General features: G+C 38.3%; 1 protein-coding gene across 7 annotated transcripts in view; it reads left to right on the plus strand.

Moving 5' to 3' along the window:
- Positions 1 to 27,947, plus strand: part of FGD4 (FYVE, RhoGEF and PH domain containing 4) — a 110,955-nt gene that overhangs the window by 78,240 nt on the left and 4,768 nt on the right. For all 7 annotated transcript variants that reach the window (XM_040594033.1, XM_040594034.1, XM_040594036.1 and 4 more), the window contains 12 exons: positions 1,168 to 1,348; positions 4,451 to 4,937; positions 12,037 to 12,126; positions 14,174 to 14,319; positions 18,814 to 18,970; positions 20,563 to 20,701; positions 21,597 to 21,655; positions 22,287 to 22,433; positions 23,953 to 24,125; positions 26,937 to 26,967; positions 27,142 to 27,237; positions 27,631 to 27,756. In XM_040594033.1, coding sequence (XP_040449967.1) covers positions 1,168 to 1,348; positions 4,451 to 4,937; positions 12,037 to 12,126; positions 14,174 to 14,319; positions 18,814 to 18,970; positions 20,563 to 20,701; positions 21,597 to 21,655; positions 22,287 to 22,433; positions 23,953 to 24,125; positions 26,937 to 26,967; positions 27,142 to 27,237; positions 27,631 to 27,756 — 1,832 coding nt within the window. The remainder of the gene's footprint in view (positions 1 to 1,167; positions 1,349 to 4,450; positions 4,938 to 12,036; positions 12,127 to 14,173; positions 14,320 to 18,813; positions 18,971 to 20,562; positions 20,702 to 21,596; positions 21,656 to 22,286; positions 22,434 to 23,952; positions 24,126 to 26,936; positions 26,968 to 27,141; positions 27,238 to 27,630; positions 27,757 to 27,947) is intronic.

The following is a 27,947-nucleotide window of genomic DNA, read 5'->3' on the forward strand; positions in this document are numbered from 1 at the left end:
GCATGTGGTTCCTAATAACAATTCCTGTCCTCCTTCGCTTCACATTTGCTCCCTGGCAGGTCTGTGTAGTTACCGGAGGGCTGGTGCCTGTGGCACGCCGGAGCGTGGTGCCTGTGGAGGGGTAGCTGAACCCTTGGGGCCAGCAGTTCTACTGGCAGGACATTGCCTACTCCTGATAGTTTATGCCTGCCTTTTATTAAAGGGCAGATACAGTCTTTATTTTTCAATTTCATATCAAATTCTTTCATTTCTCCCCACACTACATTTTGGGAGTGGGTGTGAGAATGAGCAGAGTTGTGTTCTTGGGAATTAAGGACCTTTCCATTAAGTGTCTCTTTTTGATGGAGCTGGAGGTCCGTTGCTCTGATAGTGGAACACATTCGGGCACTGTCTGTGAAGTGCTTTTGCTGCCCACAAATGCTGCATAGTCACTTAAAGGGGTGAACCTGAATGTAAACAACCCCAGCACTTGTGACTTCAGTTGCTTTATGTGTCACCCTGTCCTTTGTGTTCTAGTCACTGCTGTATTAAACAGTGACTGATCGTTAACAATCTAATTAGAAGGACTTCTGGTAGGGATGGGGGAAAAAGGAAGAAGAATAAAAAATATTTTCAGGGGCCCAGGTTTTCAGTAGTATGAATAGACAAGTGTTCAATAAGTAAAGGAAGCTCAAAGGCGAAGGCAAATACCTTTTCCACTGACTGTTATTACCGAGTTCACAAGGGAGAAGGTAAAGAATGAAAGCACCAGAGTTTTGAGGCAGCAATTTAAATATCTCTCTTGAGCTCCTCAGCACAGCTAGATCCTTTGATTATGCTTAATTCTTTTGCATAAATGCAAAAACCTGCATTTATGGAGGCCACATGTGTTTACTATAGTACACTATAAAAACTAAACAAACAAGAAAACCTTTTAATTTTCTAGCTTGTTAAAGTACATATGGTTTGCCTTTTATCCAAGAATTATAACAAAGTTCCTGACACCAGGCAGTGCATAAAAAACCTGTATGAGGTCCCTGCATTCATAAAGCAACTTTAAGGTTCAGTAAAGCCAAGAGCACCTCTTCTTCATTACCGTAGTAAGTTCTTAGGCAAAAATCTCATATATGTTTTGGTAGTTCAAAGAAACAGTTTGTGAGTGATCGGTGTTGTTGTTATTGTTTGCAGTGCCTCCAAAGCCAATTCATCTGCAGAAGGTGTCACCTATTACGTACCAAACCCGTAGGCATAAAGCTTTATCAAACCAGAAACCAAGAATGGAGGAAGAGACGCCCACCACTGTGTCTAGTGTTGCAAAGGAAAAGTCCAGCAAAGTGTCAGATCTCATCAATCGTTTTGAGGGAGGCAGGTATGTAATAGAATTTGAATTGGTTTGTAACTCTGTTGTGTGTGAATCGTTGGAACCTGTGAGGAAAACTGTTAGTACCGCAGTAGTGCTCAAACCCATCCCTGCCAGAGGGGCTGATGGCAAAACTGAGTGTGTTTTTAAAACGGTGTGAGCCAGTTGTATATTTGACCTGTTCGAGATGCACCTTTTCATGAGGTGCTAGTCTTAATTTTTCTTTTAAAAAAACAAAGAAGCCAAGCTTGTAGCATTTTTAAAACATCCTGAAAAATGTCAGCTATTTGAAATAAATGCTGATTTTTAGAATGAAGCATTGGAGCTAATCTTAAATTCTTTTGTTCTTGCAGAAAAAAATATTCTTTAATTTCATAAGGAAATTGAAAAACCTGAAATCGTGGTTTTCATTTTATACTGTCTTAACCTCTTCAGATCATTCATGTGAAGAGGGTGAACTGCACACGTTATTGGTATGGCATACACTCCCTAAACTGTTTGCTTTGTAGTACTTGATGATGTTGTGGTGCAATAGCTTGGTGTTCTTGAGTTTTGATACTGCCATTTACAGGAAACATTGGAACTTTGAGAAACATGAGCCACAGTGAACTCTGCTTTCAGAAAATAGTGTTACTTGCATGCCTTTAGTTAGGTGTACATGACAAGAATTATGAGCTTGGAAACAGAAGTTCCGAATATATCTGCTCTGTATAAAGAGAGTGACCTTCCAGAAAGTCTGTGATAGAACAGCTCAAGAAACAGTCCAGTGACAGTTGAGAGCTGCAAGTTTTGGATGTGGCTTTCCTGTATTTCGTCAGAACACTGATGTCCTGAAGGGATGTCCCCCATGGGAAGGAGTGCATTACGTACAACAGAGCATGTCCTGAGGACAAGCCAGAGTATTACAACTTTCATTGAAAGAATTGCCCCTCAGGATGGGGGAAATTTAATCCTTTATACAGAGGCAGCTGAGCATTGCATCTCTAGTGGAAATAATTTCAGACCTTCATCTGCAAGAAACTTCCATCATTAGGCAGATACTTCATTGCACTCTGTCATGACAGCTGCTCAAAGATGGGGAAAAAGAAATTACTGCAGCACCGGAGGTCCTGTGAATACTGCTAGCACAGGTCTCTAGTCCCGTTACCACTTAGAGCAGGGGTCCTCAAACTTTTTAACCAGGGGGCCGGCGCGCGGATGCAGTGGCAGGCAGTCATCTGCGGCTGCTTGGTTCCCCCCAGCCCTCGGCAGGGGGGGGTGCAGGGGGGGTCTGTAAATACCGGGGGCCGGATTGAGGACCTTGGGGGGTTGTATCTGGCCCGTGGGCTGTAGTTTGAGGACCCCTGACTTAGAGCTTCCCAGTCTTCCTCCAAGAATCACCCAAGTCTTTTTAGCAGTGTAGTATCCTTAGGAAAACAATGTTAGCATTTCTGAATGGAAACTCCTCGGGTTCATTGTGCCCTACACCAATGAGTCCTGAATTTCTTCTTCCTAGACATTCTTGATGCGTTATACAGGAACTTGTTGAATGTTATGCAGTTAAAGGAAGCTATAAAGAAAGCAAGGAAAACTTGCTTATTTGTAGACTTCTAAAAGTAGGGACATTTTGTTTTGGGGACTAGGGGAGTCTGAGTTGCTTTTTGACCAACATACTTTATTAAATATATGCAATAAAATCTGATTAAATTCTCCTCAACTCTGTGACCTCTGCTTATGAGAAGCTTGCACAATTAGCATGTCAAGTTCTGGAATATCCTGCTGTGGCCATAGAAGCAATTCCTGTTTTTCAAATGAGCTTAGCTCAGAAAATGTGTCTTCCGTGAAGGTGAACTTAACTTTTAATTATTGGTCTTCAAATGACTAGGTAGCATGTTCATGAATTGCAAACTGATGGTCAATTATAATAACTTATTTTTATTAGTCTGTACATCCCACAAACATGTAGGCATGGGAAAAAGTTAATTAAACCTCTGTGCTGTATGCAAGCAAATGTAACTTAATCCTATCTTGGAGTTAAGGCGTTTTGTTTTTTTTTTTTAAGACATAGTCTTTATACAATTAAATAAAAACTGATTCAAATTTCTTTGTTATATGATGGAAGAACGTGAAGCTACTGAAAAATGTTTTTTGATCTCTGTGTACAAAAGTGCAGAATATGTTTACACTGTTGGTGTAAACATACAGTTTATAAGCAGTCTTCATCTTTCCAGAAGATTAATGGTCCATACTGGGAACAATATGTTAAAGGACAGTCATGATATCGTTTTGCAAGTTGAATATGGTTTGTTAAATGTACTTCAGACAAAAATGTATAGGTTTTGATTTGATTTCAATTATTTAATTTTTTTTTAAACTGTAATGAAGCCAAGCACTTCTACAGAGTAGGCTACCATTTATATTGGCCTAAAATGCAAAATCTCAGAAATAAAACTGAGAAATAGATAGTGAAAGGTATGAACAAGAGATAATGTGTTTAAAGTGGAGATAAAATATGAAAGAGTTTTATTCTTTTAAATCAGAAAACATGCAGCATGACAAAAGGGCACTGCTAAATAAGGAAACTGGGGGAAGAAATAAGGTAAGAATTTAAAGCCCCTCCTGTAAGTTGCTGAACTAAGGAAAGGGATGCTAAATGCTCTTGGACATTTTTCATGCATTTTGTATAATTATAGGGCAGTTAGGGAACAGGCTGCTTGTTAGTTTAAGCATCGAACTGGGACTTGGGAGACCGTAAATCTTTCTCCATTTCCACCAATAATCTTCTGGAACACTTTGGGTGAGTTGCTTCATGTATCAGCACTTCAGTTCCCTTGTCTGTTATGTGGAGCTGGTCATACTGCCTCCCATTTTACAAAGGAGATTCAAGACACATGAGGATGTAATAAATCAATATGGGCAGCATTCTGGGTTTCCAGAAGTGATGCGTGTTTGTGTGTGTTTCAGTGGAATAACACAGTTCAAGCCTCAATGGCCTGAACTTCCCAATATTAACCAAAAAGGGTCTGGAAGGAATTTGTTATGTGGTGTAACTCTCCTGCTCTCCATACTAGGGATTTTCTATAATGCTATGTTTAACTTTTCTCTCATATATGTTTTGTTTGGTGTTTTTAGCTCGTTAAATCCTAGTGATTTGAAGAAAGATTCCTCTGTTCTCCACATTTCTAAATCTCAAGGAAGATATGGGTCAACACCATCACCTCAACCAAAACTCCCCTCCCAGCACCCACTACAAAAACAGGGAAACAGTAACACTGACAAAACTCAGGTTGCACAGCTACACACAGCTAACGGAGTAGTAGCACAAGACCAGATGGAAGATGAGGACAGGAGATTACCAGATCGTGGCTCCACTGTGTCCACCCTGGTTCTGGATAACGCCATCAACAGCAGCTTGGTAAATGGGGAAAGAGAAAGTACTTCTAGAGAGTCACTGCAAAGTACGACTGCCTGTGAAGGACAGATGCTTAACAGCTGCTACAGAACTCCAAGCAGTGATACACTGCTCCCATCTGAAAATGAAACTCTAGAAATTAATACTAAAGTGAAGGAAGAACCAACTGAAGAAATCAGCAAGCAAGATCAACCTGTAGAAACGAAGGTAAACCAAGAAATTATTTCATTTTTGCTATATTGTTGCTTTCTGTATTTTCTCTAGGTTTTTATTTACAAAAACAAGCTTCCAAGCGCCAGTCAGAAAGTTGAAAATCTTTTGGTTATTTTTCCTGTGAAAAAAAGACAGGAAAAAAAGTTTTGCTTGCCTTTCCCCTGCTTTTCCCAGTTCCCCCCCCCCCCCCTCTCTTTCTGGTGTCCCCCCCTACTTCCCATCCCTTTCCCCCCACTTTTCCATCTGAGGTTTAAAAAGAGTGAAACTGAAGTACGTGTATATGTTTAGCGCAGTGCTTCAGCTGTGTCAGGCTACAAGGGACACATGTTAGTGGGGTATATAAAAATTCCACATGCAGTAAACTGTAGCAGCAGGGATTTAGGCAGAACTGTCATATGAGTCCTTAACTTGGATGTAGTTGTCAAGTCAAAGCTGGAAAGGCAGTGGCAGTCTGCTAGCTATGAGATAGACACAAGGTTTAGCATCCTAAATATATGCCTTGTTAGCAATGAGGACTTATGTCATGGTGAATTTAAGCTTCCTTGTAAGGAAGGTTTTTAAATAATAAGGGAAATAAGTGGGTGGAAGAAAATCTGTCTTGGGAAATTAATTGCTGAAAAAATGTGCATATTTCCACCACTAAAATTTTGATTATGTTCTTTGCCTTCTCATACTGAGGCATTGGTGGCCAGTGAGCATTGCTAACAGTTCTGGTCCAGCCTTGCCACATGTGAGTCATGGTGTGTGTGTGTGTGGTGTGTGCACGGGGGACTGGTGGCAGGCTGGACCCTCCAGCTTTCCTCTTCACCACAGGGACAAATAGCTGAGCACTGATAAAGCTCATCACTGCTTGTCAGGAGTACACCTGCATCAGTTAACTACAGACCTCTCCAAGCACTTGAGTTTCATTAACACACATCTATGCTTGAGGGTAAACTCTGTGTGTGGGAAAGGTGGGCCTCAAATTCTCATGTGTTGTAGGATGAAATATCTTAAGTAATGACAAGAAGGCACTGGGTTGCATGGCTTTTCTTGTTTGTTTTAGGGGTGGTTTTTGCCGTTAAGGCAAACTCCCATCTAAATATAAGCCTGGTCACAGTCCAAGGCACCTTTAACCTGCCACACCTCTCATTATGTTTCTATCTCCTGTGCAATAATGCCTGTTTCCCCTCTCTGTGCCTATGAAGTGTTGAATGCTGCGTGGGCAGTGATGTTAAGCCTGAATCCAAGTTACGCAGCAAGGTGCTGGCATGATTTTCAGGAAAAAGCAGAAACGGGAGCCAGTCCTGTTATAAAGTCCAGGAAGGAACTGGGCAAATGCTAATGGCAGCAATCTCATCAAAAATCTGTCTTTGAGCTGCTGGGACCAACACGTGTGATCTGTCCTGTGTTGCCCAAGAGTCAAATTGTGAGGGGTAACGTGACTGCTGCTAGAAGTATTGTTCGCTGGTGCTTAAAGGGTAAAAAACTGAAACAAACCAAGGCATGCAGGATGACTTCTCAGTCAGCGCCGGTGGAGAACTGAATCTGTAAAACTGAACTGGGTCACAGCAGCACTTCCAGAGATACCAGCTTACTTGTGACACAAAGACATCCTCTTTACTGAGATTAAGAACCACGTCCACCACAAACTGACCTAAGGGCCACACTTTACAAAATCAAACAGCAATTTAGTTTGGATTAATGCAACCTATAGATTGAAATCAGCAATCTAAGTAGCTGCTGCCATGCTGTTTGGAATAGGGGAGGGTGATAAGGAACAGGAGAGGTCTGGTAGAGCTTTAAGCTGTTTCTGCGCCCAAGCAGGCATCAGAAGTAAGAGCATTTAGGCAGTCTGTGATTTTGCTAAGTGCCCACTTAGTAAAGAATCTTAAAACTGGGATACAGTCCAGTTGAAGTTGCACTGCACAGACTTCTGCCACAGCACACTTCTGACCTTTTTAATTAAGCAAGTGTAGGTACAATTGAGTAAAAGCAGTAGGAGCAGATGCATGTGAGTCATAGACAAACTTTAAATTATGGATCTGAGATAGATATGTATACATTGATAGTGATGCAAATTTCTTTGCCTCTTGCATGCCATATTTCCTAATTCAAGGAAGAGAAAAAAGTGGTGTTATCTCTATGTAAATGCATATTGCACAGCAGAAGTAAACTAAGTCCACTGCTGGAAAGGACGAATTAAATTGTGGAATGGTGCAAAACAAGAGCAGAAATTGCATTTTAGACTTGGAAAAACAAGCTGATTTTGAAATAGTGTTGCTTTTAAAATTATTTTTTTCCCCTTAGTCACTGTAGATCTGACCAAAGTCAGATTGTTGCTGGTTCTGGAAAAGTTGAAACAAAACTTAGTAAATTTGGCATTGTTCTGAAATATTTTCCCCAAATGACCTGAGTATAATATGCTTTATTTCTCTTATTTACTGAATTAGTTTAAAAGTCTCAAACCACAAATATCACAAACAAAAACACAATTAAAAGTGGAAAGTTTCCTGCCTTGCAGCAGAAGCACCTTCTGTCATAAAATTTGGTTTGCCTAAAACACAGAGGCTGAATAATACAAGAATATTGCAGTCATTTAACTTCCTGAATAACATGTGAGAAATCTGCTGCTAGAGCTAACTGAAGACAAGAAGACAAACGCTTTGGTTTTTGTTGCGAGACTGGTAGGAAACAGGGATATAGACTGCACGCACGCCACAGATGGAGAATAATCTATTGTGCATCTTTAATAAAGTCCTTGATGTCTTCTTTTAGCAGCAATGCTAAGGGCCCTGGTGTTTCAGGTGCAAAACCTGATGGAGATTGTGTATTTCTAAATGTAAGGTGAAGTTTTGATTTAAATATGGTGAAACTTTGTTGCAAAGCTAACTTTCTGGCAAGAAATGTTTTACTCTTACAACACCCTGGTTCTACAATTTTATGGTTGTCTCTAGCAACAGCTGTATATCTTTAGCACACAGTTTAAATGTGTAAATCCTCTTGACAAGAATAGTTTCTTTAAGGATACCAGGATCTTTACTGCTTTTCTTGGTTGCTGTGCAAGAAACTCACCCATCATTTGTGCAATGGGACTATTATACAGAGTTAATATGCCAGAACATGATGGTAGCATTCAGGATTTTCGTTGGAGGCCTGGCAAAATTCAGTGCTTTCCTTGATTTCAGAAACTGAGGACTTGAGATTAAAGGATATCTTAAATTCTCCTGGAAATTTATGTTTATATTCCCAGTACTCAGGGAAAAAAGCTTTGGATCGTGAAGCAGCTATGACATGAATAGTACTAGAAAAGAAAACTCCATTCTGTTACTTTAGACCAAACTGAGCATTACAAACAAGCACAACATAATTGAATTATATTTTTTCATACTCTACATCTCTCACCCTCTGTTGCTTCATGTATTACTGCAAAGCTCTTGGGCAAGGGCTACACCTAAATATGAGTGAATCATATACAGCATCACTATCATATCAGTAGGTATAGGGGTTTTTTATAGGAGATGGCTGCTGTTTGGTTTGGATAATAAGTTATGACTGTATTGGAATTTTGGTTTATGTAAAGGCTGTTTTAAGTCAGCGTTGTTTTTTTTTTTTTTTTTTTTTTTTTTTTTTTTTTTGCAAGCTTAGGCCAATGGAAAAACAGTGTTAGGAAATATAAACTCACATGAAAAAAGTTCATGCTCTCAGCAGCATTTTTCATACCTCTTCCTAATTTTAGAGTTCAAGAACAATTTAGTAAAAATTACGTATTTTAATTTCTTAAGCATCCATAGTAATGTAATGATTCTAGGGATGTGCAACTTTGTATTAACGAATATATAACAAGGCCTAGGTGAAATTCTTGCTGTAAGCATCCATATAGAGGCACAAGTTTGCAGTCCTGACTGATGCACCTACTGCAGTCTTACACTTCTGATACTTTGGTCTATGGTTGAAATAGTGTACCTCCAATGTGACCTTTCCCTGTACAGCACACTAACCATGTCTTACAGTTTTATACATTGAGTTGTCGTGTGTTATGGGTTGTCACAGAAGTTTCCTGAAATCATTGAGAAGCTGCACTTGAAGTGATAGAGTGTATGTCCAGGTATATCTTGTAGTAAATTTTTGTCTCTGTTTTTTGGTTGATTTTTTTTTTTTTTGTTAACGGCAAGGAGCCCAGAATAAATACTAATGTACTAAAAGTATAATGAAATCATAGGAGGGAAATAGAAAATTTTTCCAGAAAAAAAAAAGTGTCCATATCTTCAATTTCTATTAACTTAATATCCTACTTGTGAAAAGAGATGTGTGCATTTATGGTTATATCCTCTGAAAATAAAGCTTAACTTGTAACTTAAAAGACTATTAACATTTCCTTTTACTGTTAATGATTAGATTTGATGCAGTAGTACTTTACATTGTCTCTACAAGGTTTTTCAAGGCTGTTCTGTTGAACAGCTCTAATAACGAATGGCTCCATGTCATTCTCACTGTCACAAACATCATTCAGGATTTACTTCCAAATTACATTGTAAAAGTTGCTTCCTGCTACTGGGAATAGCCAGATTTGGGTCTGCCTGCCCTGAGCCCATAGCTTCACTGCTCCCTGTGTGCCTGCTTCAAGGAGGAGCAGGTGGGCAGCTGGGGGTAAAGTTGTAGTGCAGTCTGGCGTGTGCCACGGCAGAACCGGGATGACTGTAAATGAATTCCCTGAAAGGATGAAGGATGCACACGCGCGCACGCACACACACACACATGCCAGCTGCAGCACTGGCCTTGCACACTGGTGAGTCTTTCCACCAAACATGCCTTGCTGTGTAGCATGGTGCTGCCAGGACACGTGTCCACCCATGCGTCTGCTCCCAATTCACCCTGTGTGCTCAGGAGAAGCAGCAGCCACTTCCATCAAGAAAAGCTCCACAGCAGATGGACACCACTGCTAGCAAAATAGTCTGTGACCTGTTGTTTCCAACAGGAAGGAAGCTGGAGCGACCTCGTGGAAACCAAGTGCTTTCCTTTAGACAGGGTACTAGAGAAGACACTGAAGTGTGCAAAGGGAGGAGGATGGAGCTAGTAGTAGAAAACACAGCTGGGAGTTCATGTAACATGTGGGCAAGTATTGACATGGTGAGGTGGCAAGATGAGGACTTCCCTAAAAGAAAAGGAGCAATACAGTTTTGTGTTGTTTTTGCACCCCGGTGGGTGGGTGTTCTTATGCTGGAATAAGAACATGCCAGTGTGGTTAAAAGGTAACTAAAAATTCCTGTGTCCGGTAGTGTGATTGATGTAGAAAGGAGACTGAGGTTCTAGAATTAGGAATATGTTTAAGGCTGATACTGAGAAGATGGGAAAGCTGGGGTCAGAGTATAGTGGGAGAATAAGAGGGATTTGTCCTGATTTAGGAGTGAGGATTAAATGCTTTTTCTGAATTGCTCATTTTGTGCCATATTTTTGAGTCAATTATGTATGATTTTTCCCTTTCTTGATTAGTTCAAGTAATCTGGAAACTGCGGATTGCTTCTATAGTAGTGCTTCAGGGGAGAAAGTGGGGTTTTGGGGAGAGAAAAAAATTAAAGTGCTGAGGAACCAACAGCCTCCATGGTTTTGTGGCTCAAGTCCACGCATGAGATGCCTTGTAAATGGCTGCACTGAACGGCATGCTGCAGCTGGAATAGCTGATCCTCCAGCTCCCTGCAGTGTCTCTTGACAGCACTTTAAAATGCTGTTCTGTAGGTTACTGTGGTTGCTATGCTGATTTAAATAGATTTAATGAACAGCATTAAAGTCACTATTTAAAGTCTGTATTTAGGGAGGAGGTTTGCCGTGTAGCAGTGTGACTGTTAAAACTGCAGGTAACCGAAATGTGTTCAAATTCGTAATACTTACCGAATTCTGAAAAGGAAGAAAAAAGCCACTGAAATCCTTTAAATGAAAAGACTACTTTAGTATTCCATAATGAATTTTTTATATGATATATTTATCGTACTCATGTATATACACATAATACGTATATCATAGTATATGTTCATCATACTCTTGTGAAAGCATTGTGCATTTTGAAATCAAAAATAACTCTTCCAAACTCTCCTTTTTTTTTTTCCTTTCTTTTTTTTTCTTTTTTTTTTTTATGAAAACTTTCTATAGTTTGTTTAGAAAATTACCACTTTCCCATAAGCACCATGATAAGACTGCCATTTACTCAGGAAAGATTCAGCTGTTGTTAGATGTGAACACTTGTCAGGGCTAGCACTAGATCTGGAAGAAAAATCTTGTAATGGAAGTGTCATTTTGTTAAATCTGATGCTTCTGAGCCTGAGGCATTTCCCTAATGTTTTAATATTGTAGATAGCTGTGCTTTCATTGTCTTGAAGTAACTTATTGTAGCAACTCATACATTTGTATTTTAACATATTTAATTTATTATTGAAATTTGAATGAGCATTTTATGTTTCCATTCAGCAGAAAAATCAAAAATATACTTTGTGGAATGAAAGACTTTAAAGTGAAAACTTCCCTTAAGATTCAAAAGTGACTTCCATAAAGACCTAACACAGGAGCCCATAAAGACCTGCAAAGAAGTCTAATTGCAGTCGTCAATTAATCAGCAATGAGTGTATCAATGAATGTAAAACAATTTGTACGCTATTTTTCAATAATTCTGTCATGCAAAGAACATGTAGTTCAAATAACTGTTGAAATGGGAGTGGGGGTAAACACCAACTAATCCCATCTGTTCCCTCTTACTCTGCAAATCAGTTCTTCCAACTCTGAAAGGTCAGTGGTACGCAATTACCAGGATGTGAGCTGATCTGTTTAGTAGGGAGTTGGTGCTTTGGCAAAGATCCCTATATAAACTGGGGAACATTCAATATTTTGGGCTTTGAGTTTTGCTCTGCAGTTCGACTGATTTTTTTATCTTCTTTGACTTTTGTATTTGTTGATTAATCTGCTGGAAAGTTTGGATTTTTCAAAATGGGGTGTCTGTTACTAAATGTGAAACTTGAACTGCAGTTGCTTTTTGGACTGTAAGGTAATCGCATATCTTTTCAACTTTTTTTAGTATTAAATTGTTTCCTCCAGTATCCTCAGAGATCTTCTTGTTTTCCTCCAGGAGACAGATGAACAGAAACGTCATAAAATTGCCAGTGAACTTCTGCAAACAGAAAAAGCCTACGTTAGCCGACTTGACCTCCTAGATGGGGTACATTTTTCTTGAATTTGTTTTTATTGTCTTGCCTCATATTCACTTAAATGTCTGTGCATAAGCATGTGTATAAATTACAGAAGTCGTGATATGTTTTTCACATTTTGCTGACTTTCCCAGTCATTTGCTCTTGCCATATAACTTTGCCTATATTTCTATTTTAAGAGCACTACATTTTTTGAAGTATTACAATTTTGTGGATATTAATGCAATATATTGTGTGCATGTAGATGTCACCACAAGCAGTAGTAGTGCACACTGCTAGACCTTTCAGCAAAGAGGATGGGTATCCATTTCTTGGCTTCTGGTGAAATGGAAAAGGGTATCATTTTATAATACTGAAATCACCCACCCACTAGAAAATTACTAAATCTTTCAAATTTAAGCAACCTGACCAGTTTTCTTTAGTGCCAAAGAACCTAGGAAGATGCTCATTCTAAACTGTTATATCCCTTATTTTCCCACTATATGTTTAGAATAAATCCTAACGAATTGAACAGAAATTACTCTTCCTGCAAGGGAAGGGTTGAATTGTTGTGCTCTCTAGAATGAAACTGATATTTCTTAAATGCAAAAGTCTGTAGTTCTTGAGTACTTTCCTTTTTAAGTCTTGTTTACTTTCTCACATAAGACATCCATTTTAGCTGGCTACCTATAGCTTTGCATTGCCTTACTCCATGACATTTTTCTCAGACATTGCTTTTTAAATTTCTCAGGCCTAATGCCTGTTGTGTTGTAAAAACAGTTGATGAAAAGTAAAAAGTCTCAACTGAAATAATAATTGTTCAGGCTGCTTGGGGATCTAAGTAATTGTCCTCATGAAAATGGATTTACCTAGCAGACCCACATTGCGATGGTTATATGGTGTGTTTTAAAAGATGAAGTATTGCAAAAAAAAAAAGAGCTTTGATTTAGAGAAGTTTAAAAATAAAAAAGGAAAATATTTACTTCATTCATAGATTTTTTTTTTCTGATGGGTAATGTACAATTATTTCCTTGACATGATCATAAGTGCATTACTCCTATGCCCAGAACTGGGCAGCGTTCTGAAAAATGAGTTTCAAGCACAGCTGCTAAACTGCTGCTAATGAGAGGAAAGCAGAAGACTGGGAAGGGACTGTTACATTTCTGAACTTGGTTATAATTTATGTAACCTTTATAGTCTTCAAAGTAACTTGTCAAAATTAACTAACTCCTCTTGGAGATGCAGCAAAGTGAGCGTGGTTTAAAGTATTTGTGAAAGTGGCTTTTCTGCTTTGTCTTCTGCTGTCTCAGTTGGAATTATCAAAGTTCCTGTCTTCAGACTCTGTTTTCCCAAGCGCTTACCCAAACTTCTCAAGCCCTTTCTAGGGAGACACAGGCTGTTCAGGCACAGGAGAGGGAGATAGAGGGACCGTAGCTCTCCATAGGCTATGTTTTATGTGATGTGCACGTAAAGAGCTACACATGTCTCTAGCCATCTTGTGGCTGCATCTAGTCAGATAGAGCCCACCGATGGGGAAAGAATTTTAATTTTTTTGGAGACTGTAGTAGAGTCCATTCAGAACTGGGCGCATTTTGTACTTTAAACAGTATGTCATGAACAGTCATAGTCTGCCAACTGCTTTGATTTCAAAAGGATAAGAGGATACAGTGTACAGGGAGAGTAGCTGTGCTAACGGTGATCAGACATCATGCTAACTGAAAAGAAAGCAAAAGTGGAAAATATGACTGGAAGACTGGGAAAACTGAGATGAGCTTAGCTGTTAGAACAGACAAGACGCCTGGAGTCAATCCAGAATGGCACTACTTCAGTTTGGCTTTCCTTATGTTTGCTCCGCCTGCAGTGCTTCCCTGGCTCACAAGACAGAAAAAGTGGGGTGTAAGGGGAGGAGAAGCTTGTAACTTCTGTAAAGGAAAAGACAACAAATGAGTTTGTCATTACCTGTCTATATCATTGAAATACTGATCTTGCCTCAGTTGGAGTAGGTGGGGTGGATAGGTGATCTTCCACTGATTAAAGATAATAGGCTGATAGGCTTGGGGCTCTTTTTCTGTATTGCAGGTATTCTATTCCAGACTCCTTGAGGAAGCCAACAGAGGTTCGTTTCCAGCTGAAGTGATTAACAAAATATTTTCTAACATTTCATCAATAAATGCCTTCCACAGTAAATTCTTACTTCCAGAACTTGAGAAAAGAATGCAAGAATGGTAAGAGGCGATTCACTGGTTAATATACTGCTAAAACCATGTCTGTAGAAACTCTGTCATAGGGTTGAAATAGGGAAGGTACCTTCATAATTAAGCACTGCAGGCCCAGGAAGTACTGTGGGTAGGAGAACATCTGCTCTTCCACTCCTTGTCAGGATCTGACTCAGTAGAGGACTTGCATCATTTGCTCAAAATAAAGGACATGTATCTTGCTGAAGCCAGGCAGATTACTCATGATTAAATGTTTTGCTGAATTAGGGGTTCAGACTGAAATTGTGTGCTACCTGGTGAATCCACTGCACAGAATACAAAATTGAGATAACTAACATGTATCTGCTTTGTGCTACCCTTGTAGCACAGTAACATTTGTTGTTATTGCTTTCTGTAATAACATGGGATACACTCTTGTTTTCCTATTTTGGTTTTCTTTTTGAAATAAAAATCCTTGTCAGGTATATTTTGGGGCCATTTTCCCACCATCTTTTCTTGACCTATGTTTGGAGCAAGCAAGAAGGGTAACTGAGGCGTAAATATACCCTACAATGATCATGTAAAGATATTTTAGCTTTACCCTGCCTTGGCATATATGATTCTGGAGATATTAAAATATAGGCATGTATTTTTGGTCTCTTTTATGTAATTGTAAAAAAAAAAAAAAAAAAGTCCCAAACCATTGCTGCTTCCTTACCTTATTTGGGAAAAAGAGTCACCTCATTAAAAAATAAACAAACAAAACCCAAATATTGTTTCATCTAGTTGTTTCACCTCAGCACCTGCTTGGCTTCTGTATTCCATGTTATCCATGGTTTATTATGAGGAATTCAAGTGTTTGTCCAGATGTCATTTCCAGTTACATTTTCATATAACTCCTTACTTGTGAGAAATCACGCTAAAAAATTGAGAAATAATGTATTTTGTGACATATATGAAAATCTCAGACCACACAGTGGTGCTCTAGACAACAGCTATATGTGTCCTGGCTCTGTAAGATGATTCTTCTTTAAGATAATGATTCTTCAAAATAGAATCATTATCTTAATCACTAGTAGTTACCATGCACAAACACATGGTAGCTCTGTATAGTCTATAAGGCAAGAAAGTAAATAAAATTTAAGCATCATGAAATATAGGAAAGCTTAGACTTTAATTTATGTTCCTTGCAGAACGGCTGTGTAAGGTAACCCCACCCTTTTCTTCTAATCAATTGAAAAAATCTGATAGGAAATACAGATAGCTGGATTAAATTAGAGTGTATATTCATGAGAAGTGGAGTTTAACTTTCTGTAATGAGGTTTAAAAAGCAGCTTAGACTACATTATGTCAGTGCTGTATATATTTGAAATGATATTTGTGATGTACTCTTAAAATTTTGCTCTAGACATTTTATAGGGGACAGAATATGGGTTGCACTACCTTATGTATTTGCAAATGCTAAATCACTAATATTGTGTATATAATTAAATAGCTTCAAAGGCTGAAAAGCACTTCTGCAGATGAGCTTTGACTTTTGGTGCAAAAATAATAAGTTGCATCATGCAGATATTATCTTTCCCATATTGCTTGGAAACAACTTCTGTGCTGTACCTGAGGCAGTGTGTTTAAACGTCCTTAAAACTTTATGCTTTTGGGAGGAGTTACAAGAAAGGGTGCAGTTAAAGGGAACTATTTCTGATCATTGCTGAAAGAAAAATCTGGGATAAATTTCTCTCTGCATCAACTGTCTGGTACAACAGCTTCTGCCAGATACAGAGTTCACTTTCCTCAGCAGTTCCCCTGTTTAGACATAGAAAATATTTCTGTTGGTAGGTTTATGCACTTCTGTGATTCTTTAGCTTCCAATAAAAATAGCTGGGTAGAAATTTCTGGCGCTTGCCCCAAGTTGTGGTTTGATTTAAAAAATTAAGGTAAAAATATAAAGGTTTGCAACTAGGAAAGCAGATCAGAAGCAGATTCTTGTTTCTTCAAAGAAAAGGCAGCGTGAATCTAAGCTTATTGGGTAGAAATGAAATCGTCTGGGAGTTGCATTTTGAATGAGTTGAGCAGCAGCTGGAGCTGAGTATCTCTTTCACAACATATGGCTTGAAAACACTGGAAACAGACTTATTGCAATGTATTTCCCATTAAAAGAGCATAACATAACATAACAGTGATCCCACATCAAACAAAATACCTATCTAGCTCTCCCTGTCTTTCATACTTACGGATGACCAGTAGCAGATACCTGGGGAAGAATACAAGAACACAGCATCATAGTCTCGGGGTTGGGGTGTGTTGGTGAAGAAATTTTTTCACTCAACACAAAGTTTTGGAATCTGTGGAACTGCAATTTCCAATTTTGTTGGATGCCTGTTAGCATGTATATAGGAAGAGAAAGCAGCTGTTCTGTAGTCACCTTTGCTGTGCTGTGATTTTACAGCTCTTTCCTTAGTTTCCTTGAAGCTGTGACAGTTTTAAATAAGATGCTACAAAGCATGATTAGTAAGTCAGCCATTTAATGTTTGAGGTTTTAGAATGCAAAGGTGAATACCATCATGGTCTGATAACACGGAAATACCAACTATTTCTGTACCTATGTTACAATGTGAAGTTGTATTTCTTGACGCACATGATGATATTTTTGTTGTATGGCAGCAGCGCAGTGCTGATTTGGGTCCGTGGTAATAGTTCTTTCTCTGATCTGTCTATGAAAGAGAACAGTAAATGCTGTGAGGTCCAGGACAGTTAGTAGAATTTAATGTTCTGGCTCATGGTGTGTAGTATTTGAACATGAGAACTAGTTGTCTACATTAAAAGTCCATCAAGGGAGGATGCTGCTCTCACAAGTTTCTACTTGTGGTGACTTCCCCTGTCCTTCCTACTCTTCCAGAGCTCTTTGTGTCATGTGGACCTTGTCTTTCTTACCTGAAATGATGATGAATTTGTGTTTTTATAGCCTCAGAGTCTTTGGACATATAAGGACCTTGCATGAAAGTAGTTACGAAATTTTTGAATGTTCCAAGACAATGAAATTTTAGTGCTCTGTGTAAATGAGTAGCCATAGGTATCCAAGGAGCAGGCACAGGAAACTGTTCCTGCCTCTTGGTTTATAAATGTAGTAATACTTATGAAACAGTTAAGTAGAAATATTCTTTTTCTGTGTCAGTTTCTTCAGATAAAAGGGATTGCCACAGTCTTTTCTGCTTTAAGTTTTTTTTAATTATAAAATTTTATAATAACCTGTTAAATTTATCAGAAAAATTTAATGCCTGTGGAGTTTTTTTGCTGGTGACCTTTAGACATGTATTTGCATTTTCTTTGGTTTTGTTGGAATTGGCATTATTTGTATTTTATTTTCAGTTAAAAATTATGCTGCTACTTTACAATAAAATTACAGCCCATGGAAATATCATACAATGAATCAAAGGAGTGGGCTTTTGTTTTGAATTGCTAGCTCACCTTTGAAAGTGTGTCTGCTTGCATGTAAAGTGGTTGAACACAATCATGAAGCTAATTAAAGGTGGAGAGCCTTGATCATTTCAGAGGCCAAATTCCCACCTTATCATGTCCCCTTCTCTAGTTGCCAGGTCCAGCAGCAGCTCAGACTTCTGCCAGATCTTCCTTCTGTCCTGCCGAGAGCCAGCTGGAGCTAGAGCAGCCACTGCCAGTCCCGGCAATATCACTATTCAAATAACTTTTCCCTTCTGTGCAGCTTTTCTCTTGGAGAAGTGGTGTGTTGCAGTAGACCTCTGAAGTAATTTAGTAGATTGCTTCACTGCAGACCATTATCACAACGCTGATTTTGGACTTTCAGAAATCCAGAGACACTGAGTTTCTGAGTCTGTCCTTGAATATTATACGTGAAATGTGTTTCCCATTGTAGTTCTTGGAGATGCATGTGTTCTGTTCAGTTTTCTTTGTGTGCATCGAGAGTGCAGCTTCTCTCTGCTTCTCCATTAGCTTCTTTACTGTTCAGTTTGATTTGAAGATGCTATCAGTCATTGTGAAAGATGTGAGAAAGTTCTCGCAAAAGACTGGAATCCAGGGGATTCTCTCTACTTCATAAGTTTTCTTAGGTAAATAATGTTTTTTTAAAAGTTGTAAATACATTTATTTATATAGGCACAGAAAGGAAGCAGTACATTACGGATTTAGTCCTCAAAACCACAGGTTAGATATTTAGAAGGTAACGTATGGTCAAAAGAAGATAATTTAGTTTTAAGGAACTGCAAATAAATTAGGCCATGTTTTGTAAAAATATATTTCAAATTTTTCATTATAGATAGTGTTTCTTTCTTTAGTGCTCTACATGATGTATAATGCTTATACATCATCAAAGAGGATGCAAACACTCTTTCTACATTAATTCTGGTCAATTTTAATGGTTACATTGGAACTCTATATGAGGTGATCCCAAACACCAAGGATTCTCTATTAAACGCTTGAAACCGGTTTACAACCTTGTGTGACTTTTTTTCTTTCCTGTTTGCTCTGAGATTCCGCCCTCTTACTTTGCAGGACCACCACTCCCAGAATTGGAGATATTCTGCAAAAGTTAGCTCCTTTCCTCAAGATGTATGGAGAGTATGTGAAGAATTTTGATAATGCAATGGAACTAGTGAAAACATGGACTGAACGGTCACCTCAATTCAAATTCATTATTCAAGACATTCAGGTAACGGGGAGAATAATGTAGATCTCCAAGTAATACAAGCATATAAAAAAATACATAGGTTTGTGGGTGAAAAAAGGATTAAAGAGAATATTAAACACCAAATCCCTTACAATTAAGGGTTGTTGGTTTTGTCTGCTTCACACCACATTCTGTTTCTTCTTCTCCCTTTATATGTGTGTAAACACCCCCACAAATCTAGACTTTCCACTGCAAAATAGAGGACCAAAGTACAAAGTCTGAAACATGAGAAGGCTAAAAAAATACTATGTTTTTTGTAGATGCCAAAAGTAAATACTGTTCTAGGATAACGTGACTTATCAGTGCAACTGTAGATCCTTGCACTGAATCCTGAAGTATTGTGTTGGCTCACACCAGTGCTGTTACACAGAGCATTGCTCTTGGGAAATAGGTATGTAATCCTAAATGCTAAACCTCAAAAGGTCAAGAAAGCTGAAGAGTTAAGCAATGCATCTGTTTTTACACAAGTGTGTTTTATACCCTGTAGTGCTCCCTGTAGGTTTCTCTGTGACTTGGCAGGTGTCTTCCTATTGCAGCCTGAGCAGCTAGAAATAGGATAAGGTATCTCTAACTACATTTTACTGCTCTGTAGGGTCTTGTGATTCTAAGCTAGGGAAGCAACTATGTGTATTTTAATGTAATCTTTTAAATACAGCTAAGATCATGGAAATGAATATGCACCTTAAAACACTGCTGAGGGGCTTTACGTTACAAATTAAACTCAAAGCAAGCATTCCATCCTCAGGTAGAATCAGAGAATCATTTAGGCTGGAAAAGACCTTTAAGAGCATCAGGTGCAACCGTTAACCCAGGACTGCCTAGCCCATCACTAAACCATGTCCCTAAATGCCACATGCATTTTTTTAAACACCTCCAGGGTTGGTGATTCCACCACCTCACTGGGCAGCCTGTTCCAATGCTTCAACACCCTTTCAGTGAAGAAATTTGTCCTAATATCCAATCTAAAGCTCCCTTGGCGCAACTTGAGGCTGTTTCCTCTTGTCCTGTCCCTTGTTACCTGGGAGAAGAGACCAACACCCACCTGCCTACAGCCCCCTGTCAGGCAGCGGTAGAGAGTAATAAGGTCCCCGCTGAGCTGCCTCTTCTCCAGCCTAAACAACCCCAGCTCCCTCAGCCACTCCGCATCCTTCACCAGCTTTGCCCTGAAAAGGGCAGGTAAATAGGTAGGTAGGTAAAATATAACCCCGTAGCCCCCTTAAGCTACTTTTTCTGGTATGTGGTCATGAACTGTTCTTATTAATTCAGTAGTAATTCTGTTGTCTGAGTTATTACAAACCAAATCTAAAATACACTGGAGTTTGGGAGATATTTTGGTAGGACTCCATTTATGAATTGGATACTTAGCACTGGATATTTAGGAATTTTTTTACAATTATTTTTCGGAAAGAATTTCTAATTATTTGATTTGGTAAAGTAGTTCTGCTTTCTTTCAGAAGGTCTATCATGCATGTTTCAAAATACATTATTTATGTTTCATCAATCATAACTTTTATTTTACAATATCGTAATAACATTTTTGCCTGCTACATTGAAATATGTTTACAATTTTTTAGAAGGAAAAAGTGTGTGGAAATTTGACATTGCAACATCACATGCTAGAACCAGTACAACGCATTCCACGCTACGAGATGCTTCTAAAGGACTACCTAAGGAAATTGCCTCAGGATTCTCTAGACTGGAAAGATGCTGAAAGTAAATATATTCTAGCCATTAAAAGAGTTGTAATAAGATATTAGTAGGAGGACACTGTAAATTAAATATATTTTCAGGAAAAATAAAGTGAAGAGGCAAAGTCCCTCTGAAAAGAATGGCAGGATTTCTTTAGTGGAGTTGTAGGCTTCTTTGAAAAAGTGTTTGAATAGTGGATGAAGTTAATAGAAAAACTAAAGCCTTTAGTATCCTCCTCCTGGAGCACATAAGTTTTGCTTTAGTTTTGGTGTAGCACACAGGTTTTGATTTGTTTGCTTTGTGGATGATCTGGGATTGTGGTGGGTTTTATTTGGTTTTTTGTTTGGTTTTGTTGGCATTTTGGTTTGCTTTATGCACATTTGGAATGTATGTCTCTTATTTGTAAAACAGTGGACTTATTACTGTATTTTTAAGCTCTGTAGGGACAAAGAACTGCCTGATTTGAAATTTATTCCCCAGATTGTTCAAAACTACTTGCCAGATAATTTTTTTGAAATATTTCATTCTTAGTACCATCATTGTAAATATCTGTAATATGAGCTGTTTCAACTAAAAAACACTGTTTGGCATTCTGGACTTCTTTGAGAAAAGAGGGAAGAGAACCATGACTGTTCACGTCACATAAAATGTTTTTCTAGGTACTGAAGCTCTAAAGTAATCTGCAGTAATTCTCTTCTGATCTTTCCAGATTACAGTTTCTATTTGGTAGCTGACTTTCTTATGCTTCCCACTGTACCTTGGTTACTTTTTATTGATAATTTAAAAAGTTTATTGTAGTGTGTAATTTACATAAAAATGACAAACAAGTTTGTAGAATGATCCAGGGTTTTTCTATGTGATATAGAAATATATAAAAATGCAGCTTTTTAGTGGTTTGGTTTTTTTTTCTTCTGTCTAGAATCCCTGGAAATTATATCCACTGCAGCAAGTCACTCGAATAGTGCAATAAGAAAAATGGTAAATGATCTTTGTTTTCCTGTTTGCTTTTTAATATATTGTATTTGAGTATTTGGTGAAGCTAGAAGTGTGAATTGCAGATCTTCCCTGAAATGGCAAAAATGGGTTTACTGGGTCTGAATGATTGCTCCTACTTAATGCATTTGTACAGCTCCTGGGAATGATAGACTGAATCTGGCATTGCATCTATTTCTCTCAAGTAGAAAATGGGGCAGACTGGGTTCGTCTCCTGGGTCAAATAGTTGATACAATGCTGGACTCTTAATCTTGTTTCATCTGTTCCTGTCAGTGAAAGGATAATGTTTGTGAAGAGTAGTTACTGTTTCTCCACCATGTTTGGCTGGCATGATAGGTACTTCATCAAGTATGTGAGATATTTTGGACAAGAAATAATGCAGTCTGTATGTATAACTGCATTTCTAAAATTACCAAGGAGATGACATTTCTAAAAGTACTCGTTACTGATCAACTAGGTTAATCAGTCTGTATGGCTGACCATACATACCAGATGTATATGTTTTTCAAAGCTAACATTCTCCAGGCTTATGCAAGCTCTCATAATTTCATCTAAATATGCTTACAGATCTGTGCTTTTAATTAATAAGTTTTATGACTTTTTTTCACTGTAAAGGAGAATCTAAAGAAATTGTTAGAGATATATGAGATGCTGGGAGAAGAGGAAGATATTGTGAACCCCTCAAATGAACTGATAAAAGAAGGACAGATCCTTAAACTCGCTGCTCGCAATACATCTGCTCAAGAACGGTATCTTTTCCTAGTAAGTATGGTGGCCTGTGTTTGCAGGAGTGGCTGTATACCTTTCTAGACTTGAAAGAACTACCAAAGACAGAGGGAAATACTCTCTAGTTGATGTCAGTGCCTTTCAACTAGTGATCTTAGGGCATGAGTAAACCTTATGCTGCTTGCAGAAAGGCTGGAATGGAACAGCTAGAATGGAATACATGGTTTTAAATAAATGGAACCAATGTCCAACAACTCACTTTTAAGTAAGTGGCTCTGATTACAAATGCAGGTCCTAGAGCATGAGGACTTTGACATTCTCGTGAAACTGAAATGTAAAAGCTTAGGATTTTAGTCCTGATAGCGTGCTGGAGTCCCAGTAAGTGTCATGGTCCTGTGGGAGCTTGTAATTATGGCAGGTCATCCTCTTGTCAGGTGCTTGTGTCTTGTCTTGGAACCAAAAAGCCACAGCCATGCTCCCTCACAACTCCCTTTTAAAAGGTTTGATGTAGTTCATTGCTTCCCATGCGTTAAAAATTACTAATACATTTTTGCTTATGGACCTCTGGCACTGCAAGTCTTCTGGTTAATAAGGATGAGTAATGTGTTGTTGAGGCACAACTCCTGCTTATCTGTGCTTCAAACAAAAGGAGAAATCATTGAATAGGAAGACCTCAAATGGGGCTAGACAGCTGATTAAAATGATGTGCACTTCATATGAGAGGTGACAACTTCAAATGTACTGTATCAGTGATACAGATTAGGCAATAGGCTAGACAGGATTTCTATGAAATAGGATTTAATTGAAGTGAGTTTCTCTTTTTAATAATTAATTTTGAGATAAATGTGAGGGGGAAAATGTGAGAAAATTAAACGCTATAGATCTGATTTAATAGCTGTGCTTCTAGGCTGGGGCTTCAGATGTTTAAACATTATTTGAAGTTCTACTCTTTAATAAAGGAATGTATCTTTGTCCTGCTCGTGGGTTTGGGGTTTTGATTTTTTCCCTGTGATATTGAGGGTTTCAGTGAATAAAAACTGAAGAAAAAAACTGGAAGAAATGCTCTTCCATCTTGGAAAAAAGACAAATAATGTCCTCAAATAGTGTTAGTTACAATTTCTGCAAAACCAACTGGTTTTATTATAGGGTAACTATAGATGTATACACAGAAGAAAAGAATTCTTATTCTGCAGTTTAGAGTAGTTTTTTGCAGAATCGGGGCATAAGAATGGGCTTTTCTAACAAAAGCTTTACATTGGTAAAAAATATCCAGTCTGAGCATAGTTGGTAATAAATGCTATGAAGACTGCTGCATATACAGAGCAATTACTCTTATATGTACTGAAGCTGTCCTTCAATCTTATTTCTAAACAAATTAGAGAAAGAAGTTGTCTTGAATTAGAGCTTTGGTCTTCTCAGATATCAACTGAGCAGAAAAGAACCTGCTTTCTCACCCACTAAGCCTAGCTCTGCAGTATTGTCCAGCTCTCAGTAGAAACTGTGGCTGTACCTGTGTTTTTGTTAATGCAAAGCCATATGTTTATTTTTTCCCCAGTTTAACAATATGTTGCTCTACTGCGTCCCCAAATTCAGCCTGGTAGGATCAAAGTTCTCGGTTCGAACCAGAGTTGGTATAGATGGTATGAAGATTATAGAAACTCATAATGAAGAATATCCACACACTTTTCAAGTATCTGGAAAAGAGCGAACACTGGAGTTGCAGGCCAGGTAAGCAGTCTTTTTATCTAGTTTTTGGAGGATTAATTATACACACGCACAAGACTGGACTAGTAGTGGTGAAAGATGCAGTGGGCTTCATCTTAATATCAGGGTTTTGGAAATAGCCTAGGCTGCCAAAAATCGTAAATGTTCAGTCCAAGGATCTCATGGACTGGAAGAAGTAGCTACAATGTATAGTGTGTTGCCTTACTTTGCAGAAACACCCAAGATAGTTGTCGGCAAGCTGGCTGGAAGGTTGAAAGCAGCACAGCTAACTGGTGCAAAGGCAATCTGGCTGACTTAAGTGTCTTGGGACACTGTGTGTGTTAAATCTCTGGGCAGTGCTGCTGCCTCTGGTATCTGAGCCACCTTGGTACAAATGAGTCTGCCTCAAGGCATGTCTACCCAACAAAAATCTCCACCCCAGTGGGTTTACATCCACAGAACATAGTTTTCTATGGTGGTAGATGGGCACCTACTTTCTTCCATTCCTCAGGCCTGTTTCCAGTCTACTTGTTTTCCTCCAGTCCCAGGTATCAACCTCACCCTGGAAGGCAAGTTCTCCTTTTAGTTCTTGGCTCTTTTTTTCTCCAATGGCACTTTTCTAACTGGCACTTTCCTGCTTTCTTCATTAGTTCTTGTATCCTCCTCTTGCTGGGTCATCTTCCCAGTACTGCTTTTCGCATAGCCTAGACTAAATCCTCCCTGTCTAGACTGCCCCACTTCAAATAAAGTAGGGTGCTCCACCTCTCCTTTTGGACCTGCTTAAAGATCCTATTCTTAGCAGGCAGGATTTCACTGTGGAGAGGCAAGGATTACAAAAGCAGGAGGATGTCTGTGTTGTTCTGTGTTGACACCATGTATTGGGGGACAAACCATAGTCTGCTAGCAAACGAGCTTGCAAACTACTTTTCTTTATGGAAAAAAAACACCTTGTGATATTTAATGACAGTTACAGTAGTGAATGCAGAAAGGTAACAGCATACAGAGATATTTGAAATTAAAGATATACTTTGAAAAATGACAGGAAAAAGCTTTCCACTAAGGTCTGCAAGACTTCTGGGGTACGTTTTTGGCCATCAGTCACATCTACTGTAAGGTGCTGCACGATGTCTTACTAAGTATTTTGCAAGTTGTTATGCCATATACCCATTTCAATGGTGAATGATGGCATCTTGCTTTACCCTTTGTGAAGTTACGTTTTAATTGGAAGAAAAATGATACAACAAAGTTCATTTTGCTAACTTTCCCGTATTACCAGTAACGGAAAGTTTATTGCATTAGTTTATTTTAGGTGTGAGAAGAACATGCTTCTATGTCTTGTTTCGTTTTATGAACGTTGTTAGAATGTGTTAAGTGTGTATGAAACTGTGAAGGAATGAGTACCAAACGAGATCTTATTAACTTATATTAGAATAATCTTGATTAGTATGGGTATTGTGTGTACCCTATACCTTAATGTCCTTAATTCATGAGCTTGTATTAACAGTGTTGTAATGTTTAGTTCACATTTGGGGGCTTTCTTGACTAGTAGGCTTCTATTTTTCAGAACACTATTTGAGCACATTATCAATCACTGGTTTTAAACAGCTGGTAGATTATTTCTTTGAGATTGGTGATCTAGTATGACATTTAATAGCTCAGCTTTTTGTTTTTTAATGTAAGCAGACAGGGTGAATTATTTTGGCTGTTTAGACAGGTTTCTCCTGCCTCGTATGCAAATGGTAGGTAGGAAAGAGAAACACTTTTAGGATTCTGCTTGCTTAAAAATTTCACTAATGCTGCAAAACAACATGTGAGGAACTGTTTTTATTGAGATGTGATAAAAGCTCTCTTTCAAATCCTTCAGAGCAATCCTTAGAAAAATAAAATTTTGCATGGCTGGTACTGCATGGCTACAGAAGTTTTTTTTCCACACCATTATCTGAGGAGGCGGCCGCTTTTGAAGGGCCAGATATACTGTGATGTTAATTCTCATCTTTTTGACTTACAACTTGCAGATAAACTGCTTTCGTTACTAGCACTATCCAGTAGTTTCTAATAGTACTATTATTTGTGATATATGATGCTTTTCCAAAGATTTGAATGTCAAAGTCCTACTGATATATTTTAATGACAAAACTGTCGTACAAGATCAGTTTAATATATTTCCTTTCTCATCGCTGTCTTGTCTGTATATCTTATCTATACCTACTGTTAAGTCATCTGTATCTGCCCTAATGCATAAAAGGGAAATCTCTGCTGTTTAGTTCATAATATTAAAACATATTTTTCCTTTTTTTTAATCGGATACTCTTTGTGCCACTGTAGACGAGTTTAAACAACAGCAACAACGAAAAGCATGAAGGAAATTACTTTTATTGGGGAGGGAGGAAGATTTAAGAGATGCACAGGAGAAGTCTGTGATAGTATGTGAACTTACTGCATGAAATGAGAGGAGAAAAAGATGCCTACATCTAAACTTTGTATTGTCCTCTTTTCCTCTCTATGTTGTACTCAAAACAAAAACACAAGAAGAAGAAAAAAAAAAAAAGCCCAAACAAAAAGTCTAACCATACAAATACTTTTTTAAAATGCATTTACATTTATCTTTCAAATTTAATTCACTGCTTAGTGGTTGCAGACTTGTGAAGCCTGAAGTGATGCATTTGTTTTCTGTTGTGTTTTGGTTTTTTTAAGGTGGACAGTTACAAATCAGTATAGTTTAAGTTCAAATTCCTGAGAATTACTTCAGAAGCTTGGCTTTTGCTAGCAGTTGTCGATGGTGAGGTAATATTTCCTAAAGTAGTTTTGGACTAACGTGTCAAATATTTCTTTCAGTTCTGAACAAGATAAGGAAGAATGGATTAAGGTAAATTCATCTACATTCTTTATTTTCTAAACAATTTTTCACTGAAGTAATAAAAAAAGTAATATCCCTATTTTCTGGCTGCAGCGTCGCTCTGCTAATCAATAACTGGTCAGAATGCAGAGAGTCCATTTTAAATGTAATAATGCTTGAGGAATTTATCCACTGTTTCCTTAGGCACTTCAGAATACTATAGAAGCTTTTCAGCAGAGGAACGAAACTTTCAGAAACGCTATTGCTAAAGAATATGAAGACATGCCTGTTGAGGTTTCTGTAAGTTGCTGTTATTCCTTTGTAACCATTTTGTAAAAAAGTTTGGCTGAAACTTTGTTTTCAAGCTCATCATTCTTATAGCAGAGGAACTACAAAGCAGTCATCTTGTTGGTAATTGTTTTTCTTCATAATGCCAAATATTATAAACAAGACTCTTTTTTTCTTGAAACATATAACAGAGTACCCTTTCAGTGATGCATAATGATTTTTGACTAGGTTCTTTGTTATTTCTTGTATAGATTTAAAAATGCAACTTGAGCTGTGTTTTGCCATTTCCTTTCCAGAGGAAGAGAGTAATTATTTTCTCTATTTGAAGTACTGCACAACTTTTTATACTGTTTTATTATTATTATTATTATTATTCTCCCACCCTCTCCCTGCCCTCCGCTTCAGAACGCTGAGCTTGGGAAGAGAGCACCGAGGTGGATACGAGACAATGAAGTAACCATGTGCATGAAATGCAAGGAGCCCTTTAATGCACTGACAAGGAGAAGGCATCACTGCCGAGCATGTGGACATGTAAGTGCAAAATCCTAGCTGCTGTAGCTGAGGAGCAGGTTTGGGAATTGTTCTAAGTGCCTACTCACCTTCTGGCTTCTGCTTGTTATGCCGCAGTTTATTGCGGCACTAGTGGCTGAAAGAAGCTGTGTATAGCATACCACAAAGGATCCTCTGTCTGCTTTAGCTGGCATGGTAAATTTGGAAGTAAC

The sequence above is a fragment of the Falco naumanni genome, chromosome 5, assembly GCF_017639655.2.
Source record: "Falco naumanni isolate bFalNau1 chromosome 5, bFalNau1.pat, whole genome shotgun sequence".
Classification (NCBI taxonomy): domain Eukaryota; kingdom Metazoa; phylum Chordata; class Aves; order Falconiformes; family Falconidae; genus Falco; species Falco naumanni.